Raw genomic sequence first — 19500 nt, forward strand, 5'->3', positions numbered from 1 at the left:
AGTCGATAAATAGGTACCACTCCGGCAGGAAGGTAAATGGCGTTTCCATGCGCTGCTCTGGTTCACCAGAAGCGGCTTAGTCATGCTGGCCACATGACCCAGAAGCTGTACGCCGGCTCCCTCAGCCAATAAAGCGAGATGAGCGCCGCAACCCCAGAGTCGGTCACAACCGGACCTAATGGTCAGGAGTCCCTTTACCTTACCTCGAGGTACAGGGTGGGCAATGTCCAAAGTCTGTATCAGGGCTTGCACACCATTGTTTGGGGTTCCCCTCCTGACTTCAGCATGTGGTTGTGAGCACCCTGTGGCAACAGTATAATAAAGATCATGCTTACTAGCTGCTTTGCTTCTCAATATTCTCTGGTTGGCCTCTGTTATTTTCTCCTTTCGATAGGAACCTACTTAAGGACTCGATATGGGCTCTTGGATACCCAGTATTTTCTTATGAGAGTATCCATGGCGCATCTATCTCACAAGCAGCTGACATACAGTTGGTTCTGTTTGAGGTCCTACATGCAGGCACTTAAACTGCTGTGCTTGATTTGCGCTAGTGTTGAAATCTAGCCCACATGATCCCTGTCTCCCTGGGCGGTGGTTGTTGTTCTTGTTGTTTAGTCGTGTCCCACTCTTCGTGACCCCATGGACCAGAGCACGCCAGGCACTCCTGTCTTCCACTGCCTCCCGCAGTTTGGTCAAACTCATGCTGGTAGCTTTGAGAACACTGTCCAACCATCTCGTCCTCTGTCGTCCCCTTCTCCTTGTGCCCTCCATCTTTCCCAGCATCAGGGTCTTTTCCAGGGAGTCTTCCCTTCTCATGAGGTGGCCAAAGTATTGGAGCCTCAGCTTCACGATCTGTCCTTCCAGTGAGCACTCAGGGCTGATTTCCTTCAGAATGGAGAGGTCTGATCTTCTTGCAGTCCATGGGACTCTCAAGAGTCTCCTCCAGCACCATAATTCAAAAGCATCAATTCTTCGGCAATCAGCCTTCTTTATGGTCCAGCTCTCATTTCCATACATCACTACTGGGAAAACCATAGCTTTAACTATACGGACCTTTGTTGGCAAGGTGATATCTCTGCTTTTTAAGATGCTGTCTAGGTTTGTCATTGCTTTTCTCCCAAGAAGCAGGCGTCTTTTAATTTCGTGGCTGCTGTCACCATCTGCAGTGATCATGGGTGGTAGGAAGAGACAATCCCACACTGGGTGCCTCAGTCATATCAAACCAGAAAGAATCTTCATGGAAACTGCCAGATGTTCTGATCCAAAGATACCAGATAACTCTTGCTGGTTCATATGTGTACAGTACTACTGTGGTTTGGGAAATAAGCAGCGAACTCTTGGATGCACAGACTTAAGCTGGCCTTGATACCTAGGTTGGGAGGTTAGGGCATGACCCCGCCCCTGAATTTTAAAGTGTTTTAAAAATAGGAATGTGAGTCTGAAGCTATCAGAAGCATGTAATTGTCAGATTCAAGGTGTCTTGACAAATCTGAAAATATTTTCATCTAGGTTCATACTCGAATTGAAAGCTCAGCGTGAAGTCTTCATAAGCTTCATTTTTCTGAGGTTAAATAGAAACTGTAATTTTACTCCACATGCTTTGCACTGACTGTCTTTTGGGAACAACACTTGTTCCTGTGTTAATGCAGCTGCTTGTCTTAGTTAGGTTAGAGGCTTCAACCAACAAAGACAGGATTCTTCATAGTATAGCCTCATATCTAGCAGGGAAAAACCTCTTTCTTTTGCATCTATCAATATTTTATATTTTATTCTCGGGTTTTTCCCTTGCCAAATGTATTTTGAAATATATTTTTGCCATACATTGAAACAATCTGTCTTGTCAATCACCATTCAGAGAACCTTCTGTTGAAAAGACTGGATCCCTGACTACAATCATGCAAGGGATCTAGAACGGCAATGCTACGCACACTTCCTAAGGCATAAGCCCCAGTTAATACAGTCAGACTTAACTTCCAATCAAACACTCCTAGGATAGTGCTGCAAAATGAACTTCCGTTTAGAAACAAGACTTTCGTAAATCTTGATTATGTACCATGATTATGGCAATGAGTTGACATGAGTAGAGCTACTCTGTGCTGGTAGCTTTTTGTGCTTGGTTGTTTTTAAGGTTGAAATTATTTTTAAGCAGCTGCCTTGTAGACTTCTTAAATGGGATTGGGATTGTAAATGGTTTTTTAAATTTAAATTAAGCACAATAAATGGAATAACATTTTGGAAAGCAAGATTTTATTAACTCTGCAGTTACTTAAATAAAAAGCTATGCTAGCAAAATTGTATCCCTGTGATCATTTCACTTAATACAATGACGAATATGAGAGAAGACAACCCCTTTGGCTGCTCTTCACAATGCGTGGGGATCATTATAGTTCAACAGCTGTACTACTGATTGCTCGACCAGAAGATTGGGCTAACAGGCTTAAATACTGCAAGCAGTGACGCTTAGTAAGTCCATTTTATTGTACTTGATATTCTGTTTTGTTAATGGTTTGCACTTGTCTTTGCCAGGGCAGATGAAATACATTTTTATCAAGCGTGTTGATAGAATAGAAAATAATGTGGCCAACACTGCAATCCTACACTTATTAAATGGGCTTACTTCCAGATGACCGGGCCTAAACTAATAAATAGGGTCACCACACTAACAGTGCAATCCCTTGCATGTTTTGTCAGAAATCAGTTCCAGTGTGTCTAGGGGGCTTTCTATGTACAGCACAATCTGTTTGTAAGCTCCAGTGGACCCAGTAAAAATCTAAGTAAATATGCATAGGCTTCTGCGGTCAATCGGTTTAATCAAATGGATAATTCAAATATATTTCACTACAAAGGGGCTAAATCAGGAAGCACTTTCAAACTTTTTTTTTAAGGTTTGGATTGCCAGAGAAACTGCAGGTGGCCGGAGTGGCCCATCTGCGCATCACATTAAAATAATAATGTATTTTTACCCCACCCATCTGGCTGGGTTTCCCCAGCCACTCTGGGCGGCTCCCAACAGAATATTAAAAACACAATAAAACATCAAACATAAAAAACTTCCCAAAGCAGGGCTACCTTCAGATACCTTCTAAAAGTCAGATAGTTGTTTTATTTCCTTGACATCTGACGGGAGGGCGTTCCACAGGGAGGGCGCCACTACCGAGAAGGCCCTCTGCCTGGTTCCCTGTAACCTCACTTCGTGCAGAGAGGGAACTGCCAGAAGGCCCTCGGAGCTGGACCTCAGTGTCCGGGCTGAACGATGGGGGTGGAGACGTGTTTTTCAGTGATTTTGTTTTCCATCATATACAGATTGACTGAGATATTTGAGAAAGATTTCTTTCATTCTGCAACAGCCCTCCTAATTTCCCTGCAAGCTCGAGGGCAAGGGAGAAGTTACTGCTCACCATCCCAATCGCAGCAGTCATCCAGATGGAGGCATTTATCGTCCTCACTTTGAACCCACTGCAATTGGAAGTATGGGCTCTTGCTTGGGCAGCAGGAAAAGACAGGGTGCGAGTGTTGGATATGTGGGGCAGCAGGACTGTTCATGTACGCCACAACAGCTGCGAGAATGCTTCTAGCCCAGAGATGGAAAGAAGGAGAATTACCGACCAGAGAAGAATGGCAGACTTAGCTAATGGAGGATGCGGAGATGGCAAGACTGATCGGAAAGATCAGGAACCAGGAAGATCAAGTATTTTTTAAAGACTGGACTAACTTTTTAACATATTTAAAAGACCACTGTAAACAGTTAAAATCACTGGAAACTTGTAATGTGAAAAGATCTTTGGATAACAGATAACGGTAAAAGATGCAGAAAAAGATAAAATATTTTATTTTCATTGAAAATGGAACCCAGGGAGGGAGGGAAGGTCCGAAGGTTCGAAAGAACCTTTTTATTTTAATGTTTTGAAATGGTTAAAAGTTAAAATGTATAAAATTAAGTAAAACCTCTCTCTATATATATATATACATATAATCCATTCCTTACTTGCAGAACACTTTTTTTTGGCGGGGGGGAATAGACTTTGCAGCAGAAAGGTGAGCACCTTGGCCAAGCAGAGACCAGCTACAGCAGTGGTTGGCTTTAGAGAAATCCTGAATTATTTTTTTTAAAGAAATGAATATGGAATAGTCTCCCTATCCCGTCCCCAAATATTTCACCTAATAGTTACGTTTACCTTTAAAATTTAGGCAGATGGGTGAGAAGGTGAGGATCCATTCCAGCAGCTTTTACATTGGCGCACAGATATGGATGAAATCTAATCTACATAATTAAAAGCTGCAAGTGGATTTTTAAAACTAGGATTCTATGGAAGCAAATGCAAGAGTATCTGCAGGCTCCTTTGAGATCTGCAGGCTCCTTTGGTGTCAACTTTAAAGCACATGCCAAAATCTTCTCTATTCCTCCAGGCAATTAAAAATGCATCCTTTGACTATGGTTAATTGAGTTGACATCTGTTTAAACTTTTTAATGGATTTTATGGTACAGTTTTATGTTTTATTGCTGTAAATAACTTTAATGCATTTTTAATGATACAGCGGTATATAAATATATTTATAAATAAATGAGTGTTTCCACAAACAGGGAGAGGGATCGTAGTCCTTGAAGCACGCATGGTAGAAAACACAGTAGGTACCCGTAGTTAGAATGCATGAGTTCACTTCAAGTTTAATAGTCCACAGACAAAGCATCCAAAAAAACAAGAATTTGGTTCCACTCAATGGGTGTGTACACTCTAAAAAATACAGAATGGCTCACTAACAATGCAGGTTTTCATTGTTAAAATGTTTAAACAGCATTTGAATAACCAGTACCCTGTAGTAATTCTGTAAAAAGTTACTTAATGGGGCTGTGAAGGTTGTGTAATAGAAGCTTTGCAAGACTCCGTTACATAAGGTTTTGTATCCATGACTATGGAAGTCAGAAACCACTAAAGAATTTCCTGTGAAGGGGACAGTGATCAAAGGACAAACTGATCATTTAATCTCTATGATAAAGTTACAAGATTTGTATAGTATGTCTTCTAATTCTTCACTAGCATATGCAATTTGCATAAGCTGCTTTCTGAAATAGCGGAGGGCGGCACATTGAAGCAAATGAATGTAAATGCTTTCTTATAGTTTGGGTCAAATTATGTTCTCAAGTAATTAGCACAGCTTCCTGAATTCTGTAAGATGATCCTACATATGCAGTTGTCTTTATTTTTCCCCCTTTCACCAGAACAAGGAAGTGTTCGGAGAAATGCAGTCAATAAAATGACTGTTGATAAATGTGAATGGGCTATTAATAAACAGTATCTGACGAAATGTGTATTACGCATGAAAGCTCATACCTTGAAAGCTTGTATTTAGGTGATCTTTAAAGTGCCACTGGAATTATAAAAAAAAATATTTTTTCATCTTGTAATTTATTATGATAATAAACATCTTGTTATTTATTATTTATTTATTAATAGACATGGAGAGAGTATCTGTTATTCTCTGAATTTTCTTTTTTCCATAATCTTGCAGCAAGAAATTCAGTGTAAAAATATGATTAGAAGAATTATATAAGTCACTAGATACTTCGGGATCAAAAAAGTGTTGGAAAATACGTTTTAAAACTGGGATTAAGACACTGATTTGAGTGTCCCAAATGTTAACTGTGTAACAGGGGGAAATATACATTTGTGCCAAATACAGATCAAAAGAATGTTTCTCGGAAACAGAAATATCTACAGCTTGTCAAGCGAAAGGTTGGTGAGGATTTGCTGATGGACTGGACAACATTGGCCAAAGTCAAACATTGGGATAAATGAGAGTTTATGCTGAGGCTTAGCATATCTGATCTTGTCTGTGCTGAATCACACAGAATTGTAAAGTTGGAAGGGACCATAAGGATTATCTATTATTATTATATTTATTTATTTTTAATTTATTTATTCAATTTATACACCGCCCTGTACCCGGAGGTCTCGAGGCGGTTCACAAACAAGACCACAGCATATAAAATCAAACCCAAAGCAATAATAATCTAGTCCAACCCCCTGGCAATGCAGGAATATTTCGTCCAACATGGGGCTCAAACCCATATCTCTGGGATTAAAAGCCTCGTGCTCTACCGACTGAGAGATCCTAGCAGTGTTTCAAGTGATAAAAGATTGATTCCTTTCTTGAAATGTCTCCATCTACCGTATTTTTCACTCTATAAGACGCACCAGACCACAAGACGTACCTAGTTTTTGGAGGAGAAAAACAAGAAAAAAATATTCTGAATCTCAGAAGCCAGAACAGCAAGAGGGATCGCTGCGCAGTGAAAGCACTGTTTATACCCCACCCATCTGATTGACATTCCCCAGCCACTCTGGGCGGCTCCCAATCAAGTGTTAAAAAAATACAGCATTAAATATTAAAAACTTCCCTAAACAGGGCTGCCTTCAGATGTCTTTTAAAGAGAAGATAGCTGCTTATTTCCTTGACATCTGAAGGGAGGGCGTTCCACAGGGCGGGCGCCACTACCGAGAAGGCCCTCTGCCTGGTTCCCTGTAACCTCACTTCTCACAGTGAGGGAATCGCCAGAAGACCCTTGGAGCTGGACCTCAGTGTCTGGGCTGAACGATGGGGGTGGAGATACTCCTTCAGGTATACTGGGCCGAGGCTGTTTAGGGCTTTAAAGATCAGCACCAACACTTTGAATTGTGCTCGGAAACGTACTGGGAGCCAATGCAGATCTCTCAGGACTGGTGTTATGTGGTCCCGGCAGCCACTCCCAGTCACCAGTCTAGCTGCCGCATTCTGGATTAATTGCAGTTTCCAGGTACGGTGGTACCTCGGGTTAAGAACTTAATTTGTTCCGGAAGTCCGTTCTTAACCTGAAACTGTTCTTAACCTGAGGTACGGTACCACTTTAGCTAATGGGGTCTCCTGTTGCCACCACACGATTTCTGTTCTCATCCTGAAGCAAAGTTCTTAACCCGAGGTACTATTTCTGGGTTGGTGGAGTCTGTAACCTGAAGCGTCTGTAACCTGAAGCATCTGTAACCTGAGGTACCACTGTACAAGCACAAGCCCTTTTGCCATCCCCCTGTTTCTTCCAGTGCAGCTATAGAGATCTCAGAAGCATCCTTTTCTCTGGAGAGACCTGTCAGGAGTAAGCATGGACCAATGGTACCAAATAGTATGGGAAACCGCTTTATTAGAAAAACTAATGAATAAACTGAAACTGACATGGGGACAAATAGAAGAAGTGCTTTCACCCCAATAAGGCTCCCATATATCACATATACAGTGGTGCCTCGAAAGACGAAATTAATTCGTTCAGCGAGTTTTTTCGTTCTACGAGTTTTTTTGTCTTGCGAAGCACCACTGTGTATTGACGGTTTCCCATAGGAATGCATTGGCGGTTTAAAAAAAAAAAGGCGCAAGACGTTTCGTCTTGCGAAGCAAGCCCATAGGGAAATCCGTCTTGCGAAGCAACTCAGAAAACGAAAAACTCTTTCGTCTTGCGAGTTTTTCGTCTTCCGAGGCATTCATCTTGCGAGGTACCACTGTACAGCCTAACAAGACAATGCCAAGAATCCACTAACAGCATACAAATCAATATGGCTAACCTGATCCAAAACACCCACCCACCCCACTCACACATGAAAACAAAGTTCACCACAGCCAGTCACAAACAAACAACCACACCCTAGGCCAACCCCAACCTCTCTCACCACCAAAGGAACACAAGCAAATAGCAAAGAGAACCTGCACAAGCGACGCTGACACAAAACCCCCCCACACACATTAAGTAAAATAGAAGCATTGCCACCCGGCCCCACCCACACTCACCATGCCCCCCACCTCTTTCCCCCTTTTCTTCCTAATGTAACACTAATGTCTCAACAAATGAAACTGATCTGTAGAAAGTGTAACTTGAAAAAGGAGACATTGCACATACTTTTGTAAACCAAGAAATCTTTAATTAAAAGAAGAAGAAGCAGCATCCTTTTCTGTCGTAAAGTAATGGTGATTTGTCATTTTCTCCCAATGGGGCACTGCAATTAGTTTTAATTATAGTTTCTTCAAACAAGCTGAGATCATAACCATGGTTTGAAAACGACTTTGGGGCAAACCATGGTCATGATGAACCACAGTTTGTCCCGGTTTAGGCATAAAATGCAGTTAGTTATAAATGGACACAAATGCTTCTGCTGTCCTGTCTGTGCATGTACGGGAAGAAGAAGTGTAGGCAGAAGTATGAGGCTTGTTTGCAGAAAGCTAAACCATAGTTTACCAAGGTGTCCGAGAGAAAAATAGGAGAGAGAAAAATAGAAACATCCTCTTTTCTTTTCTTTTTGCAAGGAGTACCAAAAATCATAAAAAGGAGGGTTTGTTTTCTGTGTGGTGAGGGAAGATTGTGAAAATAGTTTCAGCTTAGCCCTGGTAGAAACTATCTTATGCGTCTACTTATAAAGGAAAGGAAAGGGAAACTTTAATATGTTTCAGATGACAACGCATATATTTGAACTGATGGCGATTTATGGCATGCAATTTGATTAGGCATGCCCTGCTTACATATGAGAAGTCCATACAAAAGGCCGCCTCTTTCCTGCTTCCAGAGAGTTTCTGGTGCTCACTCCCCAGGTCTTTCCAAATGAGAACTTGTGACCTGTTTTTGAAGAAGCAGAAGGGTTCACTGTTCATTTTGCTATTTTGTGTAACTTGTGACTAATATTCAGACATGGAAGGGAACATTAATGAGCTTTTAGTTTCTAACTAGCCAATTACTTTAACACACTGCCTTTCTGCTAAAGCAGTTGAGGCACTTGCATTTTGTAATCATGGTTTACAATCTAAGAGACATAATACAAAAGGAAAAAGAAATATGGAGGGAAGAAGAAGAGTCTGTCTAATTGTTCTGGACTGAAGTCCTGCACTGGTAGTACTTGAGTTGTGATCAGCCTATGGCAGTGAAACCTCAACAATGTGTGTTTACTTTTGCTGGCAAACTTTCTTCTGTGTTCCAAAGAACCTCCTGCTAGATGAGTTGCTAGAAATAGATCTGAAGAGGTAAGAGGTTTAGGCAATTTTACATGGTTGTACCGCCTCTACTTCTTTGATCTTAAGAAAGGTACCATACTTCCTGCTCAAGATATGTGTTTAGAGTGCTAGGAAAAGAGAAAAAGGCTTCAAAGGTATGCTTCTCTTTTACTAAAGGCTGAACCTACTGACCTTCATGTAGCATCATAGAATTGTAGAGTTGGATGAGGACCACAAGGGTCATCAAGTCCAGCCCCCTGCAGTTAAGGAATCTTTTGCACAACATGAGGTTCAAAACCATGATCCTAAGACGAGGAGTCTCATGCTCTACCAAGTGAGCTACCCCCATAGCTGTCAAGTGTCCCTTATTTGAAGGGACAGTCCTTTATTCCAGCGCCATGTCCCGCTGCTGTCCCTTATTGATGGATGTCCCTTAGATGTCCCTTAAATTTCAAAGGAAGCAGCTCCTCTCCCTCCCTCCCTGCTGGCCAGGGAGGAGGGAGGCTCCAACTGTGTTGCTTGGCTGTGTTGCTCACTCAATAAGAAGTCTAAGAACGACTGGGGGGTGGAGCTTGCATGCCTTGTGTGTGGCTAGTTAATACAAGCTGAGTGGTTTTTTGAATGCTGGACGCCATTTTGTTGCACGTGCTGCTGCAAACTTTGCAGTGCAAAGCCAGGCCGGGGAGCCATCTTAAGTTGAGGCTGCATAGGCCTTGTGGTGCATGTGATTCAGATTCTATTCAGTTGAACCTCTGGTTACAAAGTTGGTTGCACAGTGTTCTCGAAGCTACCAGCATGAGTTTGACCAGACTGCAGGAGGACAGGAAGACTGGAGTGCCTGGAACAGGTGAGGCTGCTGGTCCCTTATTTTGGCTGCTGGTCCCTTATTTTCAAGGCTGCTGGCCCCTTATTTTCAAATCTGTAAGTTGACAGCTATCGCTATCTCAGCAGCATCCCTCCCCTACCTCATGGCTGAATGGGGATTTGAACCTTGGCTGCCCAGGTCCTAGTCCAGTACTCTAACCACTGCACCGCACAACCTCTACCCACCTCTTCAAGCCACCCAAAGTGTTGGTGGCAAAAGTGACTGTTTTATCGGGTTTATATCACTTGAAACTCTTAAGATGCAGCTGGTTGAGAGAGACAGAGGCTGTCCTCTGCTTCACAGAACATCCTCTGTGGTTGAGAGAGAGGCCTCGTATTTCCTTTCCTCTAAAGTGTCGGCCATTGAGTTGCGTCTGCAATCCAGGTATGAGCTTTGGTAAACAGGGAGCTAAATCTGTTTCCTAACTGCACAGCTAACGTTTTCATAAAGTAAGCCAGACTAAACCATGCCTTGTTGAAGCATTTTTCTCTACTCCATAATGTCTTTCATGTCTCCTCCGCCTCCCCTCCCCTGGTTGTGTATATTTCTCCCTCTTTTTAAAATATAAACCTACAGGAGGGACACGATGATTTCAATTAGTATTGTACTGTACTACGTCACTTTCAGTGCTTTTAAAATAAGGTAGGAAGATTGGTCTACACCAGATATTTGGTATCAGCTGGGGAAAGTTAAACTTACCAGTTCAGAGTCTCAGATACTTCCCACTTAAGAGGGCACTTTAAGATTTTATCTTGACTATATTTTGCCCCAGAGACAAGTAGATTCTTGCTATGGTTCTTCCATTTAAAAAAGATCACTACCACCTTTTCGACATATGCCCACTTCAGGCATGACACCAAATCATGGTTTGGCATTGCAAGAACAAACCTGGAATGAGCCTCAGTTTTATAGCAGATTCACAATCCTGCTTTTCAGAACAAGTGCAAACTTGCTTTCTGGTTCAGACACAACAGCAAACTGTGTTTTGCTGAAGACCCAGAAGGGAAAGAAATAGCACATATGATGAGAGGAGGAGGGGTCATGCAATCTTAAGGCTAGTTCCAGTCACATGAAACTATGGTACTTATGTCAAAACCAAACTTATATTTAAAAGTTATATCTTCTCCAGCAGTAGGAAAGGAGCAGTAGCCAGGACAGCTGTAAAACAGGTACAACTTTGGCCACCATCTCGGATCTTCTCTAGGTGCTTAAGCAAACGACTTTGGAATCTGGTCATGAAAATCCTTCATTATTGAAGTTCTTTGCTTCTGTGTGTGACCCAACACAGGGACAGGGTCAAGACAGCCTCCATACAGACTGTCTCGATTTTCATTTGTGAAATTGCCCTTTAACCTCTTTGCAAAATGCAATTCGCTAAGGATTGGATCTGCATATGCCCAGGCAATGTTTCCACTTTACCTAATAGCTTATAACTGGGAGATTAAAGGGGCAGATGAAATGACCTAGATATACTTTATTTCCGGGTTTGTTTTTAATCTTCTCTAGCGAAATAGATTAAGGGTGTTTTTCTTTTTCTTTTAATGTGGATGGATTAATGCAAATGGAACCACAAATTTAGGCTAGGGTGGGGAAACATACCTGGGATGTAGCCAGTGTAAGATGGAGGGAAACCCCTATCAGCTCTGTATATTGGTTTTCCGAGACTTTTTTGAATAGCATCTCTCTTCTTGGGAGTAGAAGTTTGTTCACCCTCTGCGTTTTGAACTCTGACTGACTCCGGAATGGTGGTACCCAATATTTTCTTGTCAGAGGGCCAACCAGGTGTTGCAGAAGAAGAAATCTGTCATGACAGAAATAATTCAGAGTAAAATTATGACACACTGGCCTTCTCTCCTCCAGCTCTAACATCTTCAGTTGTCCAACAGTCTTAAAGTATTCTGCTCAATCTCTCTTGCTGCCCCTTTTGCCTGGACCCCTTCCAGAACATAATGTGACATCATCTCTGCCCGCCCGCCCCCCCGCCAGCCTTCAAATCCTTCCTCGCTTCCCTTATTTTTCATGAAGACCTTCCTGGGTTTTGACAAACTACAGTTTCATGTCACATCTGAACTGGCAAAACAATGGTTTGTTCTTACACTGTGAACTAAGAAAGGAAGCCAGAATCAAACACTGGTTCCTAATCCTGATTTGAAGGGCTCATGCAAACTTTTATTTGCCAGATCAGATGTAGCCCTGAACTGTGGTTTGCCCAGGCCCAGGAAGTTATTAGTGCAGGAGAAGAGAGGGAGATGTCACAACTTGATAACTTGTTTGCATAATGCCAAAGAATGGTTTAGTGTGTATCTAGATTGAGCCGTTGACTTAAGCCAGAGGAGCCCTGAAGTCCTAGATGCGTATCATCAAAACCAAATAGCACTGATACTTTCTGGAGTATGTGAAAGTCATAGTAATGCCTGAAACCTACATACCATAACTGTCTTGTCTCCTGGCTTTGTTAGGGTGAGTAGTCTTGTCTTGTCTGGTTTTGGTGGTGGTTTTAAGTCTGCCTTTGCTCTTTCAATTGTCTGAACAGCTGAAGCAGTTGAAGGATCGCAGTCATACAGAGGTCTTCGTGTAAAGAGATGGTGATTGGTATTCATTGGTGGGTATTCTGGGACAGGGATGGAAGTTTGCAACAGTCATGGAGATAAAAGCTGAACATGCATTTGAAATCAGGAAGGGATTGCTTTAATCCTAGATAATAAGGCTTAATGTTGGAATTTTATTATTGGTTGTCATCTTAAGACAGACAATTCAGCGGGTTGGCGTCCTCTTACTTCCTATTTCATTTTCCTTATAAAGTTCTCAGCCTCTCATGCACTTTCCTATTAATGTCAGGTGGCTTTGCACTATTGTTGGAAATGTGTGTTGCACACGGTTAGAACTGGGGATATTATGGTAATTTTCATTCTCTCTTTATTCCAAGGGAAAGTGGAATTGAACCACAGTATGATTTTCTCTTTATGAAATGGGGGGAAATAATCTTTTTCAACTTATTTATTGTAGATTTCCACAGGGTACATGGAAGACTGCCCAAAGATATCCTTCAAATGAATTATTTGAATTCAAAGAATCAAAAATTACATATCTAGACCCAGTTCAGGTGCAATGCGTGTGATCTGATCATCTTTCTGGAGTTTGTTAAACCAAGGTTTCCTATTATGTAAAAAAACGGGAAACTGTGGTTTAAGCTCTGACCGTAAACCAGGATTGCAGAACTTGGTTTGATCCTGGTTTGCAAACTACCATTGCAGTCAAAGTGTTAACCACAGTTTTGATGTAACAATAAACAGTACATTAACAAACTCTGAAAATGTTGCATTAAGATGCATGAGGGAATATGGAAGAGGAAGCATGCCCACATGACTCTTAAGTTTGGAAAAACCTTGGTTTATCAGGTGAAAGATAATGTCTTGGTTTTCCTTCTCCCTCTCCCCCCCCCCCACTTTCTCCTCAGATTCTTCCCAATATCCCATCAGAAACACTTTCAAGGTACAGTGGTACCTCAGGTTACATACGCTTCAGGTTACAGACGCTTCAGGTTACAGACTCTGCTAACCCAGAAATAGTACCTCGGGTTAAGAACTTTGCTTCAGGATAAGAACAGAAATCACGCAGCAGCAGCAGCGGGAGGCCCCATTAGCTAAAGTGGTACCTCAGGTTAAGAACAGTTTCAGGTTAAGGACGGACCTCCAGAACAAATTAAGTTCTTAACCCGAGGTATCACTGTAAAATAACCTGTGCAGATATTTAACTTGCTACCAAAATAGATAGCATATTTGGATACTGAGTATGCAGAGAAGAAGAAGAAGAGTTTGGATTTGATGTCCTGCTTTATCACTACTCGAAGGAGTCTCAAAGCGGCTAACATTCTCCTTTCGCTTCCTCTCCCACAACAAACACTCTGTGAGGTGAGTGGGGCTGAGAGACTTCAAGAAGTGTGACTAGCCCAAGGTCACCCAGCAGCTGCGTGTGGAGGAGCGGAGATGCGAACCCGGTTCACCAGATTACGAGTCTACCGCTCTTAAGAACTACACCACACTGGCTCTCAGAGGGGTAAAACAGAAGAAAAGCGAGAATCGATTTCAACATTTGGTGGTGCTTGATAGTTGATGTACTATGCAATTTCGTATTTGATTTCGTTTGACAGAAGAAAGGTTCCCTCCTTATGCAATAAAGACATAGCACCAACAATCCTACATGTTGTGAGTGGAACAGGAGATAACTCCACACAGTTCCACCCCCTCAGTGATGACACCAGGGGTGGTCCGCCCCCCTTCCTCCGCCCCTGATTACATGTGTAGTACCACCCTTAAAAAGCGGGATCCATGGAGGATAAGGCTATGTTTTACGTCTTTATGCTTCTGAATACTAGTTGCTGGACCACGTGGACCATTGGTCTCACCCAACACTGCTCTTCTCATGTTCTTAGGAATTATTGATGCTGGGGCAGGGGGTATTCTTCATTATAATTTTCTGAAATGTATTGAATCATATCTTAAGGACAGTTGTCATACCATATACAGTATTTCTGCCTCCTGCCTGCTGAGTATAATGATGACCGCATGGCTGTCCGAGAAGATTTCTGTGCTCAGGTGTGTCAGCAGCAGTGTGGCTTAACCGCAGCAACTTTGCCTGACGGGCAAGCAGCTTTCTGGTGGCATTGCCGTAAGTTTCCCCAATAATGCTTTCAAGATTTGGAACGAAACCTGTATATCTGGAAGAAGAAAAAGAAGACGATAAGGCTCAGTAGTGAACTTTTCATATGCTGTGTCAGAATGCTGTGCACCATTAAGTCTGTCCTCAACAGAGAACTACAGGAATAATCTTAAATTAGCAGAGGAAAATATCATTGTGAATTATAGACCCAACACATGGAATCTAACAAAGGGGCAATATGAATGGACTCCCCGTGCCCTTACTACGGCAAAAAGACAGGTATTGGAGAAGTGGACAAATAAAAATGATGGAAGATATGCACAAACTCGCTGCACATGAACAAGTTGAGTACAAACGTTAGCTTGCCATGGACAAATTTAACAATATTTGAAATTCATTTTTATAAATACTGTATTAGATTGAGGTCTGGTTAACTACAATAACATTCTTTTCTTTTCCTTTGGTAATGTATACATCATTTTAGTTCTGTTTTGTTTTCTACACGGGTACTATTTCTTTTTTCTTCATCTTTTTGTGTCTTATCTTACCATGTGCACTTGTAATTGTGTACTTTTTATTTTTCAATAAAGAATGTGTGCGTAATATCTATATTTATCTCTCTCTCTCTCTCTCTCTCTCTCTCACACACACACACACACACAGGCAACTACAGCTAACAAAGCCCCCCTGACCAGCAGGCCAGTACGATGCTCCTGTTTCATATATTTTTTTTCCTGTTCAGTGTATCTTTAGAGAAAAGGGGAATGAGAATTACTTTCCCTCCGTGTCACTGTAGGCCAGTGACCAGAGATGATGGGCCTTGTATAGGATGGAATAGGGTCCTTCAAGCCTCGCTTGGATTCTTCCTAGGCCTCACCTCCCCCCTAGACCCCACCCCTGCTCCCTCTGCCCCATCTTGATTCCCAATGGAAACACGACCCTGAGAAACCACCTGGTACCCCTAGAGACTTGCTACAGCTTGGCAGAGATTGGGGGTGGCATGCAAGCCTTGCAACAACATTAAACAAACAGCTGTGTTGAAAACATGATAGCATGTCCCTCCTGAGGCAGGTGTCATCTTCTGCCCACATGGAATAACTTGAGGGCCTCTTCTCTTGTTGTGTTCATGGTATGGGAATTGCTAGGATGCAGGTGGCACTGTGGGTTAAACCACAGAGTCTAGGACTTGCTGATCAGAAGGTCGGCAGTTCAAATCCCCGCAACAGGGTGAGCTCCCATTGCTCGGTCCCTGCTCCTGCCAACCTAGCAGTTCGAAACATGTCAAAGTGCAAGTAGATAAATAGGTACCGCTCCAGCGGGAAGATAAACGGTGTTTGCGTGTGCTGCTCTGGTTTGCCAGAAGCGGCTTAGTCATGCTGGCCACAAGACCTGGAAGCTGTACGCCGGCTCCCTCGGCCAGTAAAGCGAGATGAGTGCCGCAACCCCAGAGTCGGCCACGACTGGACCTAATGGTCAGGGGTCCCTTTACCTTTACCTATGGGAATTGCTGTAGTGTAGTTCCTTGCTGACTTTACTCAAGGGTCCTTGAGAATCCTTGGATGACACAGGAAGGAGCCCACACCGATGCTCCTCCCTGCAATCAGCATTGCTTCTTGGGAAAACTGGCAGAGAAAGGGCTTTTCAAGTTATCCAAGCAGTGCAGGAAGGAGCTACCCCAATAAAGCGAGTGTAAGGAGCAAAGAAACTGCAGGAGCCCCATGTATCCTCACAAGTCTTCAAAGCAAAGGGTGATTCATACAGAATACCATTAGCCATGACGTGCCTGTGCTCACCATGCTAGACAGGTATAATATCCTGAGGAGCAACATGAAGAATTTTTCCAACTTGCTGCTCCTGATCAGAAATTTGGAGAGGGAAGCAGTAAACAACTTCTTACTGCGTGCCACAACAGTGTGTGATAATCAGCTTATCGGTATGCGAGGTGCACCCCATTTAATTAAACAATTTTCAGTAGTTCCCCCCCCCCAAAAAAAAAGTCTGGTTGAAGAGTAGTGACAGCTGAAAAAAAAGTAATTTCTAATGTGCCCTGTTTTTGGATCTGTTTGCATGTTTCCCTCCAGCCCCGATTTATCTTCACTCAAGATTTAATCGGCTTTCAGTAGAAACTGACAGGCTATCAATAGCCCCGTGGACTGGGAAGAAATATTTTCTTTGCAAATTGCTGGTGTTCTAAAAGTTCAGTTTTAAGCCCTTACCCTGGTATGTAGAAAGAATTGTACGAAAGCATTAGTTCTGCTGATCCAAGGAGGGTTTTAAGTATCTGAGATTAGAAGACTGGCAGGCAGCAATTGTTCCTTCACTTCAAGCGCAGCCCAGGAATGAGAAATGTCAAGCATATCTTAGGCTCCCTTCGCTTGTGTAATAGCAACGCTTGGGCACCTAAGTTTTGTCACTATAGCTACTCAACTCAGCTGGGGCTAGAGTAAATAAAACGTGGAAAATGTAACACTGCCAGCCTGCACATTATGTTGGCAGCAAAGTACGTTGCTTGATTTTCCAAAACAAACGTGGGGTTTTTAACTAGCGCTTGAATGTACTCATTCAAACCATGGCTTAAAAACACATGGGGTGAAACCAATGTTAGTAATACTCAGAGTAGAACCATTGAAATCAATGGAGTTAAGGGGTCTACTGTTTATAACTTTGGACATCACCTATATAAATGTAGTCATTCCCAACAGTGCATCTAGTAAGTATAATATGAGTGGTTAAGTATTTGCTTCAATGACCCTAGGATCAGTTTGGGGTGGGGGCTGGGGCTGGAAAAAGGTAGACTTCTGTGAAAAGATTCTTATGAGTTTGTGGGTGCATGACACCCTAAATTTGTGAGTCCAGCAGCTGTTATAATTTCATCAAGCCCCCTGAAGCCCTGGATCCAGCAAGGGTTAAAATATAATCCAGGCCAGTCTACTGATGCGGTAATTGCCTGGGAGATGAGCCATTAAGAAAACAAAAGGAAGATAATGGGCCATTAAGAAAACTATGGAGAGGGGCTGTGGGGCAGACAGCAAGTGGGTGGGGCCCCTCCTCCAGCCCTTGGTTAGCAAAAGGAGAAAGGTAGTCTTTAGAGTTGACCTAGGAAAAAAGGTTGCAGTCTGTTAAAGGTGACAAGCTGGAGAGATGGTCAGAGCATGGTGTCGGATCCCAAACTGATCCCAAACCTCCCACCGCCTTGTGGGATATCTGATCCCAAACCTCCCACTGCTTTGTGGGAGACGCAAAGGCTAAGGAGTAAACCCTTCACAAATCTGGAGTGGAGTCCCTAAGACTGTTGGATGGTGCCTTGTATGCCTCCTTCTGGAAACTCTTGCATCCCAGCTGGTGCCAAACCTATTGCTCTGCTTTACTTTGGACCCATCAGCGTGGCTGAGAGTGGGGTCTTGTCTGGGCAGCCAGGACCTCCATCCACACTGCCCAGGCTTGCACCCCAGGGAGGCCACTTTGGTGCTGCCAACACAGTGGTTTGACTTCACCCCCCAGAGGAGTCTCTCAAGGCAGACAGATGCCAACTAACTAATAGGATTGTACAGTTTTCGTATTGGATCAGATTAGTCTAAGGTGTGTGTGCTGCACCTTTTGTTGCTGCAAACCGCCTTGTGTATAGCAAAGTAGAAATGGCAGTATACAAATTAAAAGTGAAATTGAAGAAAATGAAAAGACCACAAGGGTCATCTAGCCTGACCCCCCTGCAAGGCAGGAATCTTTTTGCCCAATGTGGGGCTCGGACCCAAGATCCTGAGATCAGGAGTCTCATACTTAACCAAGAGAGCTATTTATTTAATTGCTTTTAAAAAATTGTCATCTCCCCCCCCCCAAAGGGAATGTTTTTAAGGTGTTCTCATTTTTACCCGTCAGCCTCCTTTAGTCCCTGCCAGGAGGGAAATGTGGGGTATAAATAATTACATAATAATAATCTCCCAAAGGCCTTGAATGCTGCTGCGGGTCTTTATAACTGAGGAAAGCCTCCATGAGGGGCAACCAAGGCTTTTTTTTTTGTGGTGCCGGAGCAGAGTGCTCTAACCAAGACCCCCCCAAGTGCCCCTATTTTCCAGGGACAGTCCCAGATTTACAGAAGCCATCGCTTTTTCTGATTTGATCCCGCTTTTCCTTAGGCTGTCCCTATTTTCATCAGAGAAATGTTGGAGGCTTTGGCGTTATCCCAGCCCCTGAAAGCCATCTGAAGGCAGCCATGTATAGGGAAGTTATTTTTTTTAACGATTAATGTTTTATTATGTTTTTTATATATGTTGGAAGTCTCTCAGATTGCTAAGAACAATGCAGTCAGATGGGTGGGTGGGGTATAAATAGTAAAATTATTATTTTTGTTCTACAACAGGACGTCTGTGTTTTCACCTGAGGTACCACTTTAGCTAATGGGGCCTCCCACTGCTGCCACACCGCCAGAGCACAATTTCTGTTCTCATCCTGAAGCAAAGTTCTTATACCGAGGTACTATTTCTGGGTTAGCGGAGTCTGTAACCTGAGGTACCACTGTACGGAAATCCGGCACTCATGGAGCCATTCTGCTTTGGCTGCCCCTGGGGGTTGGATTAGATGACCCTAAGGGTCTACAACTCCGACCAAAGAAGAGGGGCAGACAAAACTGATGAACGACGTCGAGATGGCAAAGCTTACAGGCAGAATTAGAAACCAGGAAGAGGACCTCTATAATAAAGAATGGGGGAAGTTTATAATTTAGTTGAAAAGCTATTGTAAAGATTGGTAGGATTGACAGAAAACCTGTAGTAAAAATCTGAACTATGGATGGACAAATGATTTATAAAAATAGAGTTATGAAAGGGATGCAGAGGGGAAAATCGCTACATTAAGATGCTGCATGGCTGGAGGGGATGCTAAGCAGTTCGTCAGGACTGCAGTCGTCTTGGAGCGAGGAGTTCCACCGGCCCTTTCTCGCCAGAGAGAGAGAGAGAAAGAGGCAATAGAAGAATGGCAGA

The 19500-nt window shown here is 42.9% G+C and overlaps 1 protein-coding gene across 1 annotated transcript; it reads right to left on the reverse strand.

Moving 5' to 3' along the window:
• Positions 1–7918: 7918 nt before the first annotated feature.
• LOC310667779 (ciliary microtubule inner protein 2B-like) lies at positions 7919–17680 on the reverse strand. The gene is made up of 5 exons (XM_083420715.1): positions 16741–17680; positions 14383–14582; positions 12295–12476; positions 11465–11666; positions 7919–8629 (listed from the first exon to the last, which is right to left on the reverse strand). Exons 1-5 carry the CDS (start codon positions 16770–16772, stop codon positions 8532–8534), a joined length of 714 nt encoding a protein of 237 aa, XP_083276841.1. The 5' UTR covers positions 16773–17680; the 3' UTR covers positions 7919–8531.
• Between the last annotated feature and the right edge of the window lie 1820 nt (positions 17681–19500).

This window comes from Podarcis tiliguerta (assembly GCF_965153285.1).
Source record: "Podarcis tiliguerta genome assembly, chromosome: 17".
Lineage (NCBI taxonomy): Eukaryota > Metazoa > Chordata > Lepidosauria > Squamata > Lacertidae > Podarcis > Podarcis tiliguerta.